The sequence below is a fragment of the Oncorhynchus mykiss genome, chromosome 6 (genome assembly GCF_057628025.1).
Source record: "Oncorhynchus mykiss isolate SJ-2025 chromosome 6, ASM5762802v1, whole genome shotgun sequence".
In the NCBI taxonomy this organism is placed as follows: domain Eukaryota; kingdom Metazoa; phylum Chordata; class Actinopteri; order Salmoniformes; family Salmonidae; genus Oncorhynchus; species Oncorhynchus mykiss.
Genome location: NC_143027.1, coordinates 12050826 through 12075000, shown reverse-complemented (window position 1 = coordinate 12075000; position 24175 = coordinate 12050826). Strand labels below are relative to the sequence as shown.

The window sequence follows — 24175 nt, the reverse complement described above, 5'->3', positions numbered from 1 at the left end:
TAGGAAGTGCAGCTCAGTTTCCACCTCATTTTGTTGGCAGTGTGCACATAGCCTGTCTTCTCTTGAGAGCCAGGTCGGCCTTCGGCAGCCGTTCTCAGTGCAAAGTTTATGCTCACTGAGTCTGTACATAGTCAAAGATTTCCTTAAGTTTGGGTCAGTCACAGTGGTCAAGTATTCCAACTCTCCTTCCGTGGCCTCCAACTGCTCTTAAATGCAAGTAAAACTAAATGCATGCTCTTCAACCGATCGCTGCCCGCACCTTCCTGCCCGTCCAGCATCACTACTCTGGACGGTTCTGACTTAGAATATGTGGACAACTACAAATACCTAGGTGTCTGGTTAGACTGTAAACTCTCCTTCCAGACTCACATTAAACATCTCCAATCCAAAATTAAGTCTAGAATCGGCTTCTAATTTCGCAAGAAAGCATCCTTCAAGCATACCCTCGTAAAATTGACCATCCTACCGATCCTCGACTTCGGCGATGTCATTTACAAAATAGCCTCCAACACTCTACTCAACAAATTGGATGCAGTCTATCACAGTGCCATCCATTTTTGTCACCAAAGCCCCATATACTACCCACCACTGCGACCTGTAAGATCTCGTTGGCTGGCCCTCGCTTCATACTCGTCGCCAAACCCACTGGCTCCCAGTCATCTATAAGTCTATGCTAGGTAAAGCCCCGTCTTATCTCAGTTCCCTGGTCACCATAGCAGCACCCACCCGTAGCAGCAGGTACATCTCTCTGGTCACTCCCAAAGCCAATTCTTCCTTTGGCCGCCTCTCCTTCCAGTTCTCTGCTGCCAATGACTGGAACGAACTGCAAAAATCTCTGAAACTGGAGACTCATATCTCCCTCACTAGCTTTAAGCACCAGCTGTCAGAGCAGCTCACAGATCACTGCACCTGTACATAACTCATCTGTAAATAGCCCATCCAATCTACCTCATCCGTATACTGTATGCTTTGCTTTATCTTGGCCAGGTCGCAGTTACAAATGAGAACTAGCCTACCTGGTTAAATAAAGGTGAAATAAATATAAATAAATAAAATTCTAAAAATTAAAATTGTGTACTCTCTGTTTAGGGCCAAATAGCATTCTAGTTTGCTCAGTTTTTTTTTTTGTTGATTCTTTCCGGTGTGTCAAGTAATTATCTTTTTGTTTTCTCATGATTTGGTCGGTTCTAATTCTGTTGCTGTCCTGGGGCTCTGTTTGTGTTTGTGAACAGAGCCCCAGGACCAGCTTGCTTAGGGGGCTCTTCTCCAGGTTAATTTCTCTGTAGATGATGGCTTTGTTATGGATGGTTTGGGAATAGCTTCCTTTTAGGTCGTTGTAGAGTTTAACATCTCTTTTCAGAATTTTGATCATGAGTGGGTATCGGCCTAATTCTGCTCTGCATGCATGATTTGGTGTTTTACATTGTACACAGAGGATATTTTTGCAGAATTCTGCATGCAGTCTCAATTTGGTGTTTGTTCCATTTTGTGAATTATTGGTTGGTGAGCAGACCCCAGACCTCACAACCAGAAAGGGCAATGGGTTCTATAACTGATTCAAGTATTTTTAGCCAGATCCTAATTGGTATGTCGAATTTGATGTTCCTTTTGATGGCATAGAATGCCCTTCTTGCCTTGTCTCTCAGATCGTTCACATCTGGAAGTTACCTGTGGTGCTGATGTTTAGGCCGAAGTATATATAGTTTTTGTGTGCTCTAGGTCAACGATGTCTAGATGGAATTTGTTTTCGTGGTCCTGGCAACTGGACCTTTAATGGAACACCACTATTTTTGTCTTACTGAGATTTAACTGTCAGGGCCCAGGTCTGACAGAATCTGTGCAGAAGATCTAGGTGCTGCTGTAGGCCCTCGTTGGTTGAGTACTGAAGCACCCGATCATCAGCAAACAGTAGACATTTGACTTCAGATTCTAATAGGGTGAGGCCGGGTACTGCAGACTGTTCTAGTGCCCTCGCCAATTCGTTGATATGTATGTTGAAGAGTGTGGGGCTTAAACTGCATCCCTGTCTCACCCCCCGGCCCTGTGAAAATAAATGTTTGTGTTTTTTGCCACTTTTAAACACACACTTGGTGTTTGTGTACATGGATTTTATAATATCATATGTTTTACCCCCAACATCACTTTCCATCCATTTGTATAGCAGACCCTCATGCCAAAATGAGTAGAAAGCTTTTTTGAAATCAACAAAGCACGAGAAAACTTTGCCTTTGTTTTGGTTTGTTTGTCAACTGGGTATGCAGGGTGAATACGTGGTGTGTTGTAAGATAATTTGGTAAAAAGCCAATTTGACTTTTGCTCAGTACATTGTTTTCGCTGAGGAAATGTATGAGTCTGCTGTTAATGATAATGCAGAAGATTTCCCCAAGGTTGCTGTTGACGCATATCCCACGGTAGTTATTGGTGTCAGATCTCCCCAAGGTTGCTGTTGACGCATATCCCACGGTAGTTATTGGTGTCAGATCTCCCCAAGGTTGCTGTTGACGCATATCCCACGGTAGTTATTGGTGTCAGATCTCCCCAAGGTTGCTGTTGACGCATATCCCACGGTAGTTATTGGTGTCAGATCTCCCCAAGGTTGCTGTTGACGCATATCCCACGGTAGTTATTGGTGTCAGATCTCCCCAAGGTTGCTGTTGACGCATATCCCACGGTAGTTATTGGTGTCAGATCTCCCCAAGGTTGCTGTTGACGCATATCCCACAGTAGTTATTGGTGTCAGATCTCCCCAAGGTTGCTGTTGACGCATATCCCACGGTAGTTATTGGTGTCAGATCTCCCCAAGGTTGCTGTTGACGCATATCCCACGGTAGTTATTGGTGTCAGATCTCCCCAAGGTTGCTGTTGACGCATATCCCACGGTAGTTATTGGTGTCAGATCTCCCCAAGGTTGCTGTTGACGCATATCCCACGGTAGTTATTGGTGTCAGATCTCCCCAAGGTTGCTGTTGACGCATATCCCACGGTAGTTATTGGTGTCAGATCTCCCCAAGGTTGCTGTTGACGCATATCCCACGGTAGTTATTGGTGTCAGATCTCCCCAAGGTTGCTGTTGACGCATATCCCACGGTAGTTATTGGTGTCAGATCTCCCCAAGGTTGCTGTTGACGCATATCCCACGGTAGTTATTGGTGTCAGATCTCCCCAAGGTTGCTGTTGACGCATATCCCACGGTAGTTATTGGTGTCAGATCTCCCCAAGGTTGCTGTTGACGCATATCCCACGGTAGTTATTGGTGTCAGATCTCCCCAAGGTTGCTGTTGACGCATATCCCACGGTAGTTATTGGTGTCAGATCTCCCCAAGGTTGCTGTTGACGCATATCCCACGGTAGTTATTGGTGTCAGATCTCCCCAAGGTTGCTGTTGACGCATATCCCACGGTAGTTATTGGTGTCAGATCTCCCCAAGGTTGCTGTTGACGCATATCCCACGGTAGTTATTGGTGTCAGATCTCCCCAAGGTTGCTGTTGACGCATATCCCACGGTAGTTATTGGTGTCAGATCTCCCCAAGGTTGCTGTTGACGCATATCCCACGGTAGTTATTGGTGTCAGATCTCCCCAAGGTTGCTGTTGACGCATATCCCACGGTAGTTATTGGTGTCAGATCTCCCCAAGGTTGCTGTTGACGCATATCCCACGGTAGTTATTGGTGTCAGATCTCCCCAAGGTTGCTGTTGACGCATATCCCACGGTAGTTATTGGTGTCAGATCTCCCCAAGGTTGCTGTTGACGCATATCCCACGGTAGTTATTGGTGTCAGATCTCCCCAAGGTTGCTGTTGACGCATATCCCACGGTAGTTATTGGTGTCAGATCTCCCCAAGGTTGCTGTTGACGCATATCCCACGGTAGTTATTGGTGTCAGATCTCCCCAAGGTTGCTGTTGACGCATATCCCACGGTAGTTATTGGTGTCAGATCTCCCCAAGGTTGCTGTTGACGCATATCCCACGGTAGTTATTGGTGTCAGATCTCCCCAAGGTTGCTGTTGACGCATATCCCACGGTAGTTATTGGTGTCAGATCTCCCCAAGGTTGCTGTTGACGCATATCCCACGGTAGTTATTGGTGTCAGATCTCCCCAAGGTTGCTGTTGACGCATATCCCACGGTAGTTATTGGTGTCAGATCTCCCCAAGGTTGCTGTTGACGCATATCCCACGGTAGTTATTGGTGTCAGATCTCCCCAAGGTTGCTGTTGACGCATATCCCACGGTAGTTATTGGTGTCAGATCTCCCCAAGGTTGCTGTTGACGCATATCCCACGGTAGTTATTGGTGTCAGATCTCCCCAAGGTTGCTGTTGACGCATATCCCACGGTAGTTATTGGTGTCAGATCTCCCCAAGGTTGCTGTTGACGCATATCCCACGGTAGTTATTGGTGTCAGATCTCCCCAAGGTTGCTGTTGACGCATATCCCACGGTAGTTATTGGTGTCAGATCTCCCCAAGGTTGCTGTTGACGCATATCCCACGGTAGTTATTGGTGTCAGATCTCCCCAAGGTTGCTGTTGACGCATATCCCACGGTAGTTATTGGTGTCAGATCTCCCCAAGGTTGCTGTTGACGCATATCCCACGGTAGTTATTGGTGTCAGATCTCCCCAAGGTTGCTGTTGACGCATATCCCACGGTAGTTATTGGTGTCAGATCTCCCCAAGGTTGCTGTTGACGCATATCCCACGGTAGTTATTGGTGTCAGATCTCCCCAAGGTTGCTGTTGACGCATATCCCACGGTAGTTATTGGTGTCAGATCTCCCCAAGGTTGCTGTTGACGCATATCCCACGGTAGTTATTGGTGTCAGATCTCCCCAAGGTTGCTGTTGACGCATATCCCACGGTAGTTATTGGTGTCAGATCTCCCCAAGGTTGCTGTTGACGCATATCCCACGGTAGTTATTGGTGTCAGATCTCCCCAAGGTTGCTGTTGACGCATATCCCACGGTAGTTATTGGTGTCAGATCTCCCCAAGGTTGCTGTTGACGCATATCCCACGGTAGTTATTGGTGTCAGATCTCCCCAAGGTTGCTGTTGACGCATATCCCACGGTAGTTATTGGTGTCAGATCTCCCCAAGGTTGCTGTTGACGCATATCCCACGGTAGTTATTGGTGTCAGATCTCCCCAAGGTTGCTGTTGACGCATATCCCACGGTAGTTATTGGTGTCAGATCTCCCCAAGGTTGCTGTTGACGCATATCCCACGGTAGTTATTGGTGTCAGATCTCCCCAAGGTTGCTGTTGACGCATATCCCACGGTAGTTATTGGTGTCAGATCTCCCCAAGGTTGCTGTTGACGCATATCCCACGGTAGTTATTGGTGTCAGATCTCCCCAAGGTTGCTGTTGACGCATATCCCACGGTAGTTATTGGTGTCAGATCTCCCCAAGGAGACGTGGGTGTGGAGTCAGGCGCAGGAGAAACAAGTTCCAAGGGAAAAGGGCGTTTATTTAAATTGAATTGAATTTAATTTGTTGTTGCCTAGATTTCCTCACTACTTTCCTTCCATCTATAGCATTTCTTAATATTATTCAGTTCCTTTGGCTTTGATGCCTCATGATTGATCATAGCTCTGTTCAAGTAGACTGTGATTTTGCTGTGATCTGACAGGTGTGTCAGTGGACTGACTGTGAACGCTCTAAGAGACTCTGGGTTGAGGTCAGTGATAAAGTAGTCTACAGTACTACTGCCAAGAGATGAACTATATGTGTACCTACCGTAGGAGTCCCCTTGAAGCCTACCATTGACTATGGACATACTCAGCGTCCGACAGAGCTGCAGGAGTTGTGAATGTGACCCATTTCTATTTGTTATGTTGTCGTAGTTGTGTCAGGGGGGCGTATGGGGGAGGGAATGTTGTCACCTCCAGGTAGGTGTTTGGCCCCCTGTGTGCTGAGGGTGTCAGGTTCTTGTCCAATTCTGGCATTTAGGTCGCCACAGACTAGTACATGTCCCTGGGCCTGGAAATTGTTGATCTCCCCCTCTAGGATGGAGAAGCTGTCATCGTTAAAGTATGAGGATTCTACTGGGGGGATATAGGTAGCACACATTGAGGACATTTTTTTCTGTTGAGATCATTTCCTTATTCATTTCTAGCCAAATGTAAAATGTTCCTGTTTTGATGAATTTAATAGAGTGGGTTAGGTCTGCTCTATACCAAATGTAGGATGAAAATGTCTGTATTTCCAATTTCTTTGATGAAGTCTGGGTTCCTGCTCATTAGGCCAAAGGCAGAAGACCTCAGACCTTTTATATTCCAGGATGAGCTTTGTCTTCCATAGTGTCTAGTGTTGTTTTTGTGTGGTTTAGGCCCAGACCATCACAGTAGGTGTGAGCAGAGCATGTTGAGCATCTGATACACACCTCTTAGGTGGCAAGATGGGGCTTGGGCGGGTTTAATAGTGGGGGTTGGGCCTGTTGCTCTGCTCACGGCCTGGGCATATGTCCTGCTGTCATGTTGAGGTCCTTGCCGCAGGGGCCAGGGGCATGGGATGGACAGAAGGGGCATAGGTCTGATATGGGGGAGGCCTATATAGGGTGTGGCCAGGTTTTGCTTGGGGTGGTCTTAGCTGGTTGGGGTGTGGCTGGTGATGCTGTAGTCTGGGTGTAGGTCCTCTTGGCGTGGGTTCTCTCGCTGCAGGTCCTTCAGGATGGGGTCTTGCAGGTCTGTGAGGGTGTCTCGCTGGTCTGGGCGGGGTGTCTGTTGCTCTGTTGCTCCTGTGTGAGGTGCTGGGGCTATGGTTGAAGGTGACGTCCTTCAGGGTCTTGGTAAAAGTTGGGATTGCTGCCTTGTAGAGGTGGACCTGGTTGGAAAGGCTGTTCAAGTCCAGGGTGGAGTGGTGGGCCAGGTTGACATTAGGTTTTGAGGCACAGTCTCACAAAATACTTGCATTCACCTGCTGTATGGTGGCAGGGTGAAAGTATTTTCATGGTAGCAGGGTGGAGATAAGTGGAAGATGCTTTTTCTTTCATTCCCTTGAGTGCTGTGGCTACCCTTTCCTGCTGGGCCTTCAGGTCATTTGTGTCCGTGTGAATGATGATGAAGCTGGGGGACCCTAGTCTGTCCTCTGACAACAACATGCAGGGCATGCCCAAACACAGGGCATGCCTAGTGTTTGGGCACCAGAGTTTAGACACTTTGTGTTTGGGAAAAAGTTTTCCTCGGATGTGTGGGGGTCGTCAAGAGCTATCAGGGGAGCTGACATGAGGGCTGTTAGGATGGGGTGGGGTCTGTTACGACGGGGTGGGGTCTGTTGGGAAGGGGTGGGGTCTGTTGGGAAGGGGTGGGGTCTGTTAGGAAGGGGTGGGGTCTGTTAGGGCGGGGTGGGGTCTGTTAAGACGGGGTGGGGTCTGTTGGGAAGGGGTGGGGTCTGTTGGGAAGGGGTGGGGTCTGTTGGGAATGGGTGGGGTCTGTTAGGACGGGGTGGGGTCTGTTGACTTGGTGGGTCCTGTGTTGTCTGTCCCATTGTGGTGTTGAGGTTGTGGTCCGGGTCTGAGGTGGGCTGTTCTGCTGGCTTGTCTGGGAGAGTGTCCTGCTCTCTGTCACACCTCAGCTTTGTCACCTCTTCATTCAGTGCCATGTGTGCCCCTTTAAGTTCTCTCACCTCAGTCCGTAGAGCAGCCAGCTCTCTCAGACAGCCGTCCATCTCCACCTTCTGCCCTCCGGCTCTTGTTGTGGGGTTTTGTTGTGCTGGTCTGTTTTGTGAATTTGTTCTGTCTGGATTATGTGGACTATCCCTCTGAGCTCCACCATGTCTCCCTCCAGCTATCCCTCTCAATGACGGAGGAGCAGTGTAGTTGTGAGACCTGGGTGTGTTCAATGCTGGGGGGGGGTGACTGTCCTCATCTGCAGAACAGTTTGAAGAGGTGTGATCAGACTCACTCAGGATGGAGGAGTCGTCACAGAGAGAGAGATTTTACCTGCTGTGCTCTCTTTGATCCCGTAAGTCCTGCTGGAACTGCTTGAGGAAGTCCTGCACCATTACTGTCCCAGACTTGTACATGTTGACAGAGGTTGTTTCAATTTACTCAATGTCTAGTATTCTGAGTTTCCACCCTGGGACAATACGCTCTCTCTTGACATAAGGGTAGTGTGCTCTTATAGCACTGTGCCATGCCAGGTCTGTGTGGAACATTAAGTTGCTTACATTCTCCTCTTTGTAGCAGTCAGCAAATAGTGTCTCTGGATTGTCATTGAGGAGCTTTATTTTGTATTTATTCCGTTCAGTGTTATTTTTAATATCCATGGGGTGCTGTATTGTAATGAACTCTGCCCAGGGATAAGCCATGGGGGCTTGAAAGGCCTCTGCATTTGGGAGGGGAGAGCTGTGAAACTCTCCTGCCATTGTTAAGCTCAAGAATTTTCACACCTCTCACTTCTCACTTCAGTGCTAATTGAAGTTGCAGCCAGGTCAGTTCTGTCCTAGCAGCTTGGTAGCTTAGTAGCCTTATTTATTTAGCTTTATATGACACAATTAGAGATTATTGTCTTTTACTTTTTGCCTTCAGAAGTATGTTTAGACTGAACATTACTCACTCATTGAGTTGGAGGAGTGGCCATGCACTCCGAGACGGCCTACAGGGAGGAGGTGAGGGCCCTCGGAGTGTGGTGTCAGGAAAATAACCTCTCACTCAACGTCAACAAAACAAAGGAGATGATTGTGGACTTCAGGAAACAGCAGAGGGAGCAGTCCCTATCCACATCGACGGGACAGTAGTGGAGAGGGTAGTAAGTTTTAAGTTCCTCGGAGGACACATCACGGACAAACTGAATTGGTCCACCCACACAGACAGCGTTGTGAAGAAGGCGCAGCAGCACCTCTTCAACCTCAGGAGACTGAAGAAATTCGGCTTGTCACCAAAAGCATTCACAAACTTCTACAGATGAACGAATCTAGAGCATCCTGTCGGGCTGTATCAACGCCTAGTACGGCAACTGCTCTGCCCACAACCGTAAGGCTCTCCAGAGGGTAGTGAGGTCTGCACAACGCATCACCGGGGGCAAACTACCTGCCCTCCAGGACACCTACACCACCCGATGTCACAGGAAGGCCATAAAGATCATCAAGGACAACAACCACCCGAGCCACTGCCTGTTCACCCCGCTATCACCCAGAAGGCGAGGTCAGTACAGGTGCATCAAAGCAGGGACCGAGAGACTGAAAAACTGTTTCTATCTCAAGGCCTTCAGACTGTTAAACAGCCACCACTAACATTGAGTGGCTGCTGCCAAGATACTGACTCAACTCCAGCCACTTTAATAATAGAAATTGATGGGAATTGATGTAAAAATGTATTACTAGCCACTTTAAACAATGACACTTAATATAATGTTTACATACCCTACATTACTCATCTCATATGTATATGTATATACTATACTCTATATCATCTACTGCATCTTGCCATCTTTATGTAATACATGTATCACTAGCCACTTTAAACTATGCCACTTTATGTTTATATACCCTACATTACTCATCTCATATGTATATACTGTACTCTATACCATCTACTGCATCTTGCCTATGCCGTTCTGTACCATCACTCATTCATATATCTTTATGTACATATTCTTTATCCCTTTACACTTGTGTGTATAAGGTAGTAGTTGTTGAATTGTTAAGTTAGATTACTCGTTGGTTATTACTGCATTGTCGGAAATAGAAGCACAAGCATTTCGCTACACTCGCATTAACATCTGCTAACCATGTGGATGTGACAAATAACATTTGATTTGATTTGTGTTGGATGGTATTTCCAGGTTCCTCTGTGTTTCTTCTGCAGGTGTTGGTTTGTTAGACATTTTTTCACGATAGTCTTTGGGAGTAACAGTCCATTCAGGAAATTTTGTGCGAAATCAACTTTTTAGGTCTGGAATTTTGATTTGGATTAAAGGTTTTGATGTTGAGGTTAGTATCCTATATAAGAGCCTTGCGAACAAATTGAAGTTTATCTACATTTATCCAACTCGCATTCTATCTGTTTGCAGAAGAACTCAGGAGCCCATGAGAAAATATAGTTAGAAAAGCACACTGGTTCATCTTTTACTCATTAGTGTGTGAGAGTGTGTGTGTGTGAGTGTGCGTGCGTGTGTGAGTGCCCATGAAAGAGTCCTGCTCATCGCTAGCAGTTAAATACCTCCTCTGTGAGTATGAATAATTACAGTCATGATCATTAACAAATGAATGATCAAAAATAGTCTCACTCTGTCTATCTTCTCTCTCTTTCTCTCTCTTTTCTCTCTCTCCCTCTTGTCTCTCCTCTCTTCTTCCCTCTTTCATCTCTTTTCTCACGCTCTTTTATTTGTTTGTTTTTAACAGCTCATCAGCCCTACACAATGTGCTTCCGGGTCAAATTCTACCCTCACGAGCCAATGAAGATCAAAGAGGAGCTCACCAGGTAGTGTGACCTTGATGCTGATTGGCTAGAGAACACTTGTCATTCATTCCCTACAGTATGACTGGTTCCTAACATTATCTGAGGCTGTCTAAGCGAGCAGACAGGAGGGTATTTGATGATGGCCTTTTCTGGTTCTATTTCATGGACAATTTGGCAGGCGATGCTGGGATAACTGCTGCTGTCTCCCAGCCCTGCCGGAAATGTACATGTTAAAAACGTATTGGAAATACAAGTATTATACACTAACACATTTTATTGTAATACAAATTGAATTGTAACATGTTAAAAATGCTTTCTACCCATCTTTGCTTTCAACAAACACCTGAAAATCTGTTTTCGCTCGAGACATGACCCTCAGCAGTTGTGTATTGCAGACAGCACAGAGAAGTCTTAGGAACTGCTCAGTGTTTCTGTGATCTGTTGAGATTGTCCGAAGGTGAGAGTGAGAGAGAGAGAGTGGGGCTTTGTGATTACACACTCTCACGCATTTTCAGTGATTACTGTGATCATTATGAACCTGTTCTCCCAGCATGCTGCATGCTCTCCATCTGAGATGTGAAGCATCTCTAAATCCCTCCCTTCAGATGCTCCTTCTTAGTGTTTTTCATTTCTGGCTGTTGTGTAAAGTGCTATTTGACATGGAGGTAAGAGCACCATTAACTCCAGACGTAAAGTGCCGTGGAACAAGAGTTTGAGAGTCTAGGGGTTGGGGGGGTGGAGAGGGGACCTCTAGGGGCAGAAGTAGGGCTCTCCAACCCCAAACAGCAGCATTCGAGCATGGCCATTAGTGACGCATGGCGCTGGTCACTGGAGCATACACAGAGGCCTCTGAGTCTAAACTCTCTCGGTGTCTAACATGATGTAGTACACATCACAGGGTGCTATGGAGGTCTACATCACCCTAGAATTCACCATTCTATGGTCTGCATGGTCTCAGAGCCGCTTGGAAATGTGTCTGACTGAGTATCAGTGCAGTAAATATATTCCAGACTATTACATATAAAATACAGTAATGTAATACAGTAATGAAATACAGTAATGGAATACAGTAATGAAATACAGTAATGGAATACAGTACAAAAAAAATGCAGTACTGCACATGCATTTCATAGAAGATTCTATATTGGATTGTATTCGTTCTACTAGTCTGTGTAGTGTTTCTGGTTGCAACAGTGGCTGTGTTGTTGTTGTGGATCAATGTGCTGTCCCCATAGTAATCTGAGTGCATGGTTGACTTCACACATTCAACCACACGACAAGTCATAGAAAGAGAGCCAGAGGACAATAGTTAGAGATAGTTACATCACAGAGAAAAGAATAACAGAGTCTTTGAGAAGAGGAGATATGGAGTGTGTTACAGACATACTACATTTGAATGGATGTTATGTTAAAGTGAATGTCCACACAGATTTTAAAGTTTGTTTTAGAGAGAGCCGAGGATATAGTGATAGTCTATTATTGGAAAGAGGAATATTTCCTTGTGAATATGGGTAGATGTTATTGATCTGTCGGTAGCTCTAGTTATACCAGACAGCCTCTATAAATAAACCCATTCAGACGCAGTCGGCTTTTTAGTTCCATAGAATTTTTCATTTTCTTTTAATCGGCCTTGCTCGGGTTTAGTCCCTGCATCTGTTTGTGAGTGTGTGCGGTCTGTGTGTGTGTATTAGTACAAGTTGAGTCAGTGTTCTTTGTGTGCGTGCCCGTGTGTTTGTTTCTGACGTGATTATGTAGGTTGTCAGTTGCCTCTGGAAGTTTTCTGGACAATGACACTCCGTAGTTTCTATGGTACAGATGTTTATGGTTTTTCGTCTTCTCTCCAGTAACAGGGGACACATTTGCACAAGTAATAACTGTTGAAGCCGTGTCCATTGTAACTGTGGTAGAGGTTGCCATGGTAACCGATCTCTTGTAGTGGTGATTCCCATAGCAACTGATCTCGGAGTGGTATAATTAATGGCAATGGCACATTGGTTTTAGAAATGCTTTTAGTGGATGTGGATACTGTCTTTATGGGTCATGACGTGGTTCTACCACCATACAATGTTGTTTATAAATTATACTTGTGTTGAAGACCATTCATGTCATGTAAAGTGTGACAATTATGATGATTAACTTTGATCATTAGTTTGACATTCGGAAAGTATTCAGACCCCTTGACTTTTTCCACATTTTGTTACTTTACAGCCTTATTCTAAAATGGATTACATCGTTTTTTTCCCTCATCAATCTGCACACAATACCCCATCATGACAAAGAATAAAATGGGTTTTAGAAATTTGAGCAAATCTGTTAAAATAAAAAACTGAAATATCACATTTACATAAGTATTCAGACCTTTTACTCGGTACTGTTGAAGCAACTTTGGCAGCGATTACAGCCTCGATTCTTCTTGGGTATGACGCTACAAGCTTGGTACACCTGTATTTAGGGAGTGTCTCCCATTCCTCTCTGCAGATCCTCTCAAACTCTGTCAGGTTGGATGGGGAGCTTCGCCGCACAGCTATTTTCAGGTCTCTCGAGAGATGTTTGATTGGGTTCATGTCTGGGCTATGGTTGGGCCACTCAAGGAGATTCAGAGATGTGTCACGAAGCCACTCCTGCATTGTCTTGGCTGTGTGCTTAGCGTCATTGTCCTGTTGGAAGGTCAACCTTTGCCCCAGTCTGAGGTCCTGAGCACTCTGGAGCAGGTTTTCATCAAGGATCTCTCTGTACTTTGCTTCGTTCATCTTTCCATGACTTGTCTCCCAGTCCCTGCTGCTGAAAAACATCCCCACAGCATGATGCTACCACCACCATGCTTCACTGCAGGGTTGGTGCCAATTTTCCTCCAGATGTGACTCTTGGCATTCAGGCCAAAGAGTTCAATCTTCGTTTCAACAGACCAGAGAATTTTGTTTATCAGTTTTGATCAAAAATAACAAACCGGGTGTTTTCCAGCATACAGTGTTCCGCTCCTGGTCTGAGAGTCCTTTTTAGGTGCCTTTTGGCAAACTCCAAGCGGGCTGTCATGTGCTTTTTACTGAGGAGTGGCTTCTGTCTGGCCACTCTACCATAAAGACCCTTCTCCCCCGATTGGTCAGTTTTGCTGGGCGGCCAGATACAGGAAGAGTCTTGGTGGTTCCAAACTAATTCCATTTAGGAATGATGGATGCCACTGTGTTCTTTGGGTTACTCTGGGTTACCTTCAATGCTGCAGACATTTTTTGGTACCCTTCCTCAGATCTGTGCCTCGACACAATCCTGTCTCATGGCTTGGCTTTTTGCTCTGACATGTACTGTTAACTGTGGGACCTTATATAGACAGGTGTGTGCCTTTCCAAATCATGTCCATTCAATTGAATTTACCACAGGTGGACTCCGTTCAAGTTGTAGAAACATCTCAAGGGTGATCAATGGAAGCAGGATGCACCTGAGCTCAATTTTGAGTCTCATAGCAAAGGGTCTGAATACTTATGTAAATACTTATTTATTTTATTTATTATTTTTTATAAATGTGCAAAAAAAAATCAGATTGGGGTATATATTGTGTGTAGATTGATGAGGGGGGAAAAGTACTTTAATTAATTTTAGAATAAGGCTGTAATGTAACAAAATATGGATAAAGGTATGGGGTCTGAACACTTTCCGAAGGCACTTTATGCATTCAGCAAGGCAGGCTACAGTGTATCTTGAGTAACCATGTGTCTATAAGCAGGCACAGTATCTGTGGTTGACCCCTGTATGCGTCTCTGTGCAGGTATCTACTCTATCTGCAGCTGAAGAGGGACGTCTACCACGGTCGTCTCTTGTGCCCCTTCGCTGACGCAGCCTACCTGGGGGCCTGTATTGTACAGGGTGAGCCCCGCTGTGACATCAAAACTCTCATTTACATGCACAGGAATGAACAATAGATCCGCTGTGATACCTGGCTCATTAGTACGAGTACCTTCTCAAACGATCTGAACCCCGGCCCTACTCTCCAAGCTGAGATCTCTCATCCCTACTCAAACGCTTCCGGCAGCAGAGCAATACAACTTGAGAGAAGAAATGCAACCTGAGAAATGCAACCTGACAGCAGCCCAGAGTAATACAACCTGACAGCAGCCCAGAGTAATACAACCTGACAGCAGCCCAGAGTAATACAACCTGACAGCAGCCCAGAGTAATACAACCTGACAGCAGCCCAGAGTAATACAATCTGACAGCAGCCAAGAGTAATACAACCTGACAGCAGCCCAGAGTAATAAAATCTGACAGCAGCCCAGAGTAATACAACCTGACAGCAGCCCAGAGTAATACAATCTGACAGCAGCCAAGAGTAATACAACCTGACAGCAGCCCAGAGTAATACAACCTGACAGCAGCCCAGAGTAATACAACCTGACAGCAGCCCAGAGTAATACAACCTGACAGCAGCCCAGAGTAATACAACCTGACAGCAGCCCAGAGTAATACAACCTGACAGCAACCCAGAGTAATACAACCTGACAGCAACCCAGAGTAATACAACCTGACAGCAGCCCAGAGTAATAAAATCTGACAGCAGCCCAGAGTAATACAATCTGACAGCAGCCCAGAGTAATACAATCTGACAGCAGCCAAGAGTAATACAACCTGACAGCAGCCAAGAGTAATACAACCTGACAGCAGCCCAGAGTAATACAACCTGACAGCAGCCCAGAGTAATACAATCTGACAGCAGCCCAGAGTAATACAACCTGACAGCAGCCCAGAGTAATACAACCTGACAGCAGCCCAGAGTAATACAACCTGACAGCAGCCCAGAGTAATACAACCTGACAGCAGCCAAGAGTAATACAACCTGACAGCAGCCCAGAGTAATACAACCTGACAGCAGCCCAGAGTAATACAACCTGACAGCAGCCCAGAGTAATACAATCTGACAGCAGCCAAGAGTAATACAACCTGACAGCAGCCCAGAGTAATACAACCTGACAGCAGCCCAGAGTAATACAACCTGACAGCATCCCAGAGTAATACAACCTGACAGCAACCCAGAGTAATACAACCTGACAGCAACCCAGAGTAATACAACCTGACAGCAGCCCAGAGTAATAAAATCTGACAGCAGCCCAGAGTAATACAATCTGACAGCAGCCCAGAGTAATACAATCTGACAGCAGCCAAGAGTAATACAACCTGACAGCAGCCCAGAGTAATACAACCTGACAGCAGCCCAGAGTAATACAATCTGACAGCAGCCCAGAGTAATACAACCTGACAGCAGCCCAGAGTAATACAACCTGACAGCAGCCCAGAGTAATACAACTTGACAGCAGCCCAGAGTAATACAACCTGACAGCAGCCCAGAGTAATACAACCTGACAGCAGCCCAGAGTAATACAACCTGACAGCAGCCCAGAGTAATACAACCTGACAGCAGCCCAGAGTAATACAACCTGACAGCAGCCCAGAGTAATAAAATCTGACAGCAGCCCAGAGTAATACAACCTGACAGCAGCCCAGAGTAATAAAATCTGACAGCAGCCCAGAGTAATAAAATCTGACAGCAGCCCAGAGTAATACAACCTGACAGCAGCCCAGAGTAATACAACCTGACAGCAGCCCAGAATAATACAACATGACAGCAGCCCAGAGTAATACAATCTGACAGCAGCCAAGAGTAATACAACCTGACAGCAGCCAAGAGTAATACAACCTGACAGCAGCCCAGAGTAATACAACTTGACAGCAGCCCAGAGTAATACAACCTGACAGCAGCCAAGAGTAATACAACCTGACAGCAGCCCAGAGTAATACAACCTGACAGCAGCCCAGAGTAATACAATCTGACAGCAGCCCAGAGTAATACAACCTGACAGCAGCCCAGAGTAATACAACTTGACAGCAGCCCAGAGTAATACAACCTGACAGCAGCCCAGAGTAATACAACCTGACAGCAGCCCAGAGTAATACAACCTGACAGCAGCCAAGAGTAATACAACCTGACAGCAGCCCAGAGTAATACAACCTGACAGCAGCCCAGAGTAATAGACCTCAACACTTAAGCTGACACACATCCAACCATCCCTGAACAACTCCACGGTGCCAATTAACAGCACAGTGAGAGGCTCAGGCTGGTAGTGTTTGATGTGGGTTCCAAAAGGATTGAACTATGTCATATCACTAACTAATCCCCATGTCTGTTACAACATACAGTATATCTTAGCCCCTACTCTTTTGACTGGCTGGGCTCCCTAGAGAGGAGAATATGATGAAGTGAGCTGAGGTAGCTATATATGCGTCCCAAATGGCGCCCTGGTGAAAAGTAGTGCACTAAATAGGGAACCGGGTACCATTTGGGACACATCCATAGCTACCTCAGCTCACTTCATCATATTCTCCTCTCTAGGGAGCCCAGCCAGTTAAAAGTAGTGCACCATGTAGGGTATAGGGTGCCATTTGGGACACAGCCTAACTGACGTAGTTAAAGCACCGGGCCTCCTGCTGGTCGTTATCAGTACTGCTGTTTAATGAGAACGAGTCCCCATGTATACTTTGTTAGGCTGTTAGTAAAGTGATGTGTGTTAGCTGCAGGATAAGCCTGTAATAAAGCTACAGGTACATTGCACTGATAACCGTTTCATAACCCTCTGCTAACCATGTCATAACCACTGCTAACTGCTTCATAACCCTCTGCTAACCGCTTCATAACCACTGCTAACCGCTTCATAACCCTCTGCTAACCATTTCATAACCCTCTGATAACCGTTTCATAACCCTCTGCTAACCATTTCATAACCACTGCTAACTGCTTCATAACCCTCTGCTAACCATGTCATAACCACTGCTAACCGCTTCATAACCCTCTGCTAACCATTTCATAACCCTCTGCTAACCATGTCATAACCCTTCCCAGCTGAACTAGGGGACTATGACCAAGACGAACACCCGCCAGACTACATCCAAGACTTCAAACTGTTCCCCAAGCAGTCGCTTAAATTGGAGAGGAAGATCATCGATATTCACAAGAACGAGCTGAGGTATTGTGGGATTTGTAGTCTAACAACTACAGTGTCTAACAACTACAACACTGAAACACCTTGACACCTGAATACAACAGCATCCACTGTAAACACTAAGTTGGCATCATGACATAAGCAGAATTTTACTCAGATTTTACTGACTTCCTCTCTTCTTCTTCTCAGCTGCTATTAAACAGAAATAGGGTCCCAGGTGGTTTTACAACCTTCTGAATTTTTCGCTACACCTGCATTTTATAATTCTTTGCCAGCACATCATAAATAGTGCAAACACCACTGAAGCGAAACTGTAAAACACGTCATCGACTCCAGCAGCTGATCTAACCATATCTCTGACATGCAGACACACACAGACACATGGAGACACACACAGACACACCCAGACACACACAGACACATGGAGACACACACAGACACACACAGACACATACAGACACACGCAGACACACACAGACACATGGAGACACGCGCAGACACATGGAGAAACGCACAGACACATACAGACACATGGAGACACGCGCAGACACACACAGACACATACAGACACACACAGACACATGGAGACACACACAGACACATGGAGACACACACAGATACATACAGACACACGCAGACACACACAGACACACACAGACACATGGAGACACACACAGACACATACAGACACACGCAGACACACACAGACACATGGAGACACATGGAGACACATGGAGACACACAGACACATGGAGACACATGGAGACACATGGAGACACACACAGACACACGCAGACACATGGAGACACACACAGACACATGCAGACACATGGAGACACATGGAGACACACGCAGACACATGGAGACACATGGAGACACACACAGACACATGGAGACACATACAGACACATGGAGACACATGGAGACACATGCAGACACACACAGACACATGGAGACACATGGAGACACATGCAGACACATGCAGACACATGGAGACACATGGAGACACATGCAGACACACACAGACACATGGAGACACATGGAGACACATGGAGACACATGCAGACACATGGAGACACATGCAGACACACACAGACACATGGAGACACATACAGACAGATGGAGACACATACAGACACATGGAGACACATGCAGACACATGGAGACACCTACAGACACATGGAGACACATGGAGACACACACAGACACACACAGACACATGGAGACACATAGAGACACACGCAGACACACACAGACACATGGAGACACATGGAAACACACACAGACACACACAGACACATACAGACACATACAGACACACGCAGACACACACAGACACATGGAGACACGCGCAGACACATGGAGACACACACAGGCACATGGAGACACACACAGGCACATGGAGACACACACAGACACATACAGACACACGCAGACACACAAAGACACACACAGACACATACAGACACACACAGACACATGGAGACACATACAGACACATGGAGAGACATACAGATACATACAGACACATGGAGACACATGGAGACACATACAGACACATACAGACACATGGAGACACATGGATACACATACAGACACATGGAGACACATACAGACACATGGAGACACATACAGACACATACAGACACATGGAGACACATACAGACACATACAGACACACACAGACACATGGAGACACATGGAGACACATACAGACACATGGAGACACATACAGACACATGGAGACACATACAGACACATGGAGACACATGGAGACACATACAGACACATGGAGACACATACAGACATATACAGACACATGGAGACACATACAGACACATGGAGACACATGGAGACACATACAGACACATGGAGACACATGGAGACACATGGAGACACACACAGACACATGGAGACACATGGAGACACACACAGACAGACACACAGACAGACACACATACAGACACACATACAGACACACACAGACACACGCACAGACACACCAACAGACACCAACAGACACACATTCATACACACATACAGACACGCGCAGACACATGCAGACACACGCAGACAAATGGAGACACACGGAGACACACACAGACACACACAGACACATACAGACACACGCAGACACACACAGACACACACAGACACACACAGACACATACAGACACACTTACAGATACAAGCAGACAGACACACAGGCACACACAGACACAGACACATGCAAACAGACACAGACACACATACAGACACATGTACAGAAACACATACAGACACATGGAGACACATGGAGACACATACAGACACATACAGACACATGGAGACACATACAGACACATGGAGACACATGTACAGAAACACATACAGACACATACAGACACATGGAGACACATGTACAGAAACACATACAGACACATACAGACACATGGAGACACATGTACAGAAACACATACAGACACATACAGACACATGGAGACACATGTACAGAAACACATACAGACACACATACAGACACATGGAGACACATGTACAGAAACACATACAGACACACATACAGACACATGGAGACACATACAGACACATACAGATACATACAGACACATACTGACACATACAGACACATGGAGACACATGTACAGAAACACATACAGACACATGGAGACACATACAGACACATACAGACACATACAGACACATACAGACACATGGAGACACACATACAGAAACACATACAGACACATGGAGACACATACAGACACATACAGATACATACAGACACATACAGACACATGGAGACACATACAGACACATACAGATACATACAGACACATACAGACACATACAGACACATGTACAGAAACACATACAGACACACATACAGACATATACAGACACATGGAGACACATACAGACATATACAGACACATGCAGACACATACATAAAGCCACTGCTGATCCCATGTCCCTGTCCCAGATGATGTAACTGGGACAGGGACCAGAGGGCTGGCTGGGACCAGAGGGCTGGCTGGGACCAGAGGGCAGGCTGGGACCAGAGGGCTGGCTGGGACCAGAGGGCTGGCTGGGACCAGAGGGCTGGCTGGGACCAGAGGGCTGGCTGGGACCAGAGGGCTGGCTGGGACCAGAGGGCTGGCTGGGACCAGAGGGCAGGCTGGGACCAGAGGGCTGGCTGGGACCAGAGGGCTGGCTGGGACCAGAGGGCTGGCTGGGACCAGAGGGTTGTGTTTACAGGTGTTATAATATAAACTGAGACTCAGGCAGGTTGATTTAGAGCCAACAGCAGAGAAGCAGCATGCGTCACCTAGGTGCTTTGCCAAGCACCACTTCAACTAATGAACATAAGCAAAGACTCATTACTCCAAATACAAGCTGCTGAGCAACATCTCTGGTAATCTGGAGATGGGCTAACACTGAGCTAACGACAACAAGAGAAATGTAAAGCTAGCATTAGAATATCCTTCTACATTATAGTTATATTTCTCAGACATTACTTTAGCACTGACAGACATGATTTGTGTTTATGGAGCACTCACCTCAAACACAAAGTGGTTTCTATTGGGGTAATAACTTCTGCCCCATGTCTGTTACACCCATGGTGTTCAACCAGCCTGCAGGTTTGCTACTAACTGTTCTCCTGTCCCACAGGGGGCAGTGTTCTGCTGTGGCCGAGCTTCATCTCCTCCAGAGGGCACACAACCTGGAGACATACGGAGTGGACCCTCACCCCTGCAAAGTACCGCACACCACTTCTCCCTCGAACTCTCACCTTTATTTCCATGTCCTTTATTCCAGTGTAGCATCTGTGACTTAGAATCAATGATTGTACGATTGATTAAACAGCTTGCATTGAGTTGTCAGTCCAAATTGACATGTAGTCCGCTCACATCAAACATTCAAACCAATTTGATTTAAACTTCTCTGCCAATCGTTGTTGATTTCACACACCTTCCTTTTTCTTTCTGATTGGATGGTTTGTCTATCTGTTGAACTCAGTCTCCTTCTGATTGGACAGTGTGTTTCTTAATGAGTGTAACATGACGGCTGTGATCGAGACTGTGTTCCTCTGCTTCCCTCTCATCCTCTCTGGCTCTGAGTTTACACAGGCAGACAAATTCTGATCTTTTTTTCACAAATTGGTATTTTGATCAATCAGATCAGCTCCAAAAAAAAATCTGATATGAAAAGATCTGATGTGATTGGTCAAAAGACCAATTAGTGGAAAAAATATCAGAATTGTGCTGCCTGTGTAAACGCAGCCATAGTGACTCACTGTGTGAATGGAAAACTCTGACAGCCAGGGTATCAAAGCACTCTAAGCTGATTAAAGGAGATATTTAATTTATTTTGTTTGAGGATTCGCTCATCTGTTCTGCTTCTGTCATAAAACCTTTTAATTCAGGAATGAACTGCAGCTGTGGCTTAAGCCTGAGTCAGTGTATCACCATCCATTTACTGCAGCCAGAGAGGAAGAGAGGGGAGCAGAGGAACAGCTTCCATCACAGCTGTCATGTTCCACTCATTAAGAAACACACTGTCCAAGCAGAAGGAGACAGAGTTCAACAGATAGACAAACCATCCAATCAGAAAGAAAAAGGAAGGCGTGTGAAATCAACAACGATTGGCAGAGAAATTGAAATCAATTCGGTTTGAATGTTTGATGTGAGCAGACTACATGTTTACTGTGCTGCATAGGGAGGTTGCATGTGGTGATACAGTAGTTACAGTAGTATACTCTTGGCAGGAATCTACTGTATCAAATATGCTTTGGTTCATATGTTATCAAGAGGATTATCTATCATACGTTCCCATGGATTTGAATTATCTGTACGTTTTACATACATTTGGATTGTAGAAGTCTATGGGAACAATTTTTGTAGAGTAGCCATTGCCATGGCAACAACACTTCACTTGCTGACAGTCTTCCTCTATCCCAAAATCCCAAGTTCTGCTGCCTCTCAGCCTGTGATCTGGTAAGAGGCAGGTAGACGATTCCACCAACCTCTGGTCCAGAGTCAGATATTATTTAATCCCCTTATTTGATAAGGATAGGATTGGGGGGAGCTTATCTGATCCTAGATCTGTGGTTAATCATAATAATACTATAAATTGTAGAGTGCTTTTCATTTAGAGATATAAATCACAAAGCTCTTGACATGAGCAACCAACAGTTCAGAAAACTCATGCATGAATGAGGGATTTGTTTTCGGAAGCCGATACATGACTGTATGACAGTGAGGCTTGCATTGGAATGGCGTGTAGTCAAGACAAGTCATTTTCAGCCTTCGACGGTGATAAACATTGAGATCACCTCCTCGGCAGCTGTCTGTGAATGCCTGATTGGTATACATGGGTAACTTCTACCTTCACAGAGCTTTGTTGTGTGTGTCTGCAGGACTTCACAGGATCCACAGCCTTCCTGGGATTTACAGCCACTGGGTTTGTGGTGTTCCAGGGAAACAAGAGAATCCACCTGCTCAAATGGTAATCCTTCACCTCTCACCAATAACCTCTAACCTATGACCTCTTCACTACCAGAACAGTGGTGGTGTGATTCTTCAGTCTCATAATTGCCATCGTTTACTATTCTAGGGCTGATGTCAACAAACTGAAGTTTGAGGGGAAAACATTCTATGTCATTGGAATTCAGAAAGAGGTACGTCACAACATCTCTTTGTGTTTGCAAACACAAAAATATATTTCCTACCAGAGATTTTCCCCCAACATAACTCTGTCGTATAATATTAGTCACTTCCTGTGTCTCTATGTTCTACTACTGTGTGAGTGTGAATGTCTGGATTTCTAATGTGAGACTGAGTGTGAGAGTCATTTGTTGCACTTTCAGATCTCTCTCACGGGCAGGATGCACTGTAACATGGTGGGTGTACAATGTCTAACCCCACACCCCTGCCATGACATCTCCCATGCCTAAAATTAACTAGTAGGATGTCATCAAAAAAGAATGGAACTATAGTCTAATCGGAGCCCCAAAGTCATTCTACATTCTACATGACATTGTGCTTGTTTGAGTAGTGATTTGTAGTAATACGTGGTGTTTAGCCAGCTGACATGTACCACAGAGAGTCTTTGTGAGCCATTCAATGGATGTAATGGACTCTCTTAAAGAGATCTTTCTTCTATCATTCTATTGGCGATTATCTCTGTCTGGGCTGTAGTTCCACTCTGCCATCGGCTGCCTGTCCTGCTTCAATGCTTGAGATCTAGACAGATACATTGATGCTCAGCTGTAGTTAATGTTCAGTCCAGTCTCACGGATTAGCCTGCTGCTTTATAATCACACACACGCACGCACGCATGCACGCGCACACACACACACACACACACACACACACACACACACACACACACACACACACACACACACACACACACACACACACACACACAGGTGCATTGTCCTCTCACTAAAACATTCAATTTGGTCCTGAATGTCTGCTGTTTTTGGGGAAACCAGGTGTTTGCACTTTCTGAGCAATGAGTGACATAAACCAGGTGTGTGCACTCTGAGCAATGAGTGACATAAACCAGGTGTGTGCACTCTGAGCAATGAGTGACATAAACCAGGTGTGTGCACTCTGAGCAATGAGTGACATAAACCAGGTGTGTGCACTCTGAGCAATGAGTGACATAAATCAGGTGTGTGTACTCTGAGCAATGAGTGACATAAACCAGGTGTGTGCACTCTGAGCAATGAGTGACATAAACCAGGTGTGTGTACTCTGAGCAATGAGTGACATAAACCAGGTGTGTGCACTCT

General features: G+C 45.7%; 1 protein-coding gene across 2 annotated transcripts in view; it reads left to right on the top strand.

Moving 5' to 3' along the window:
* The window catches only part of frmd3 (FERM domain containing 3), an 89707-nt gene that overhangs the window by 41869 nt on the left and 23663 nt on the right, over positions 1 to 24175 (top strand). Inside the window, exons 4-10 of one of the 2 annotated variants that reach the window (XM_090237018.1) lie at positions 10336 to 10414; positions 14154 to 14251; positions 17277 to 17400; positions 21046 to 21133; positions 22793 to 22881; positions 22990 to 23053; positions 23243 to 23275. In XM_090237018.1, the coding sequence (XP_090093144.1) occupies positions 10336 to 10414; positions 14154 to 14251; positions 17277 to 17400; positions 21046 to 21133; positions 22793 to 22881; positions 22990 to 23053; positions 23243 to 23275 (575 nt within the window). The remainder of the gene's footprint in view (positions 1 to 10335; positions 10415 to 14153; positions 14252 to 17276; positions 17401 to 21045; positions 21134 to 22792; positions 22882 to 22989; positions 23054 to 23242; positions 23276 to 24175) is intronic. The other variant, XM_036979418.2, reaches the window with a different exon arrangement.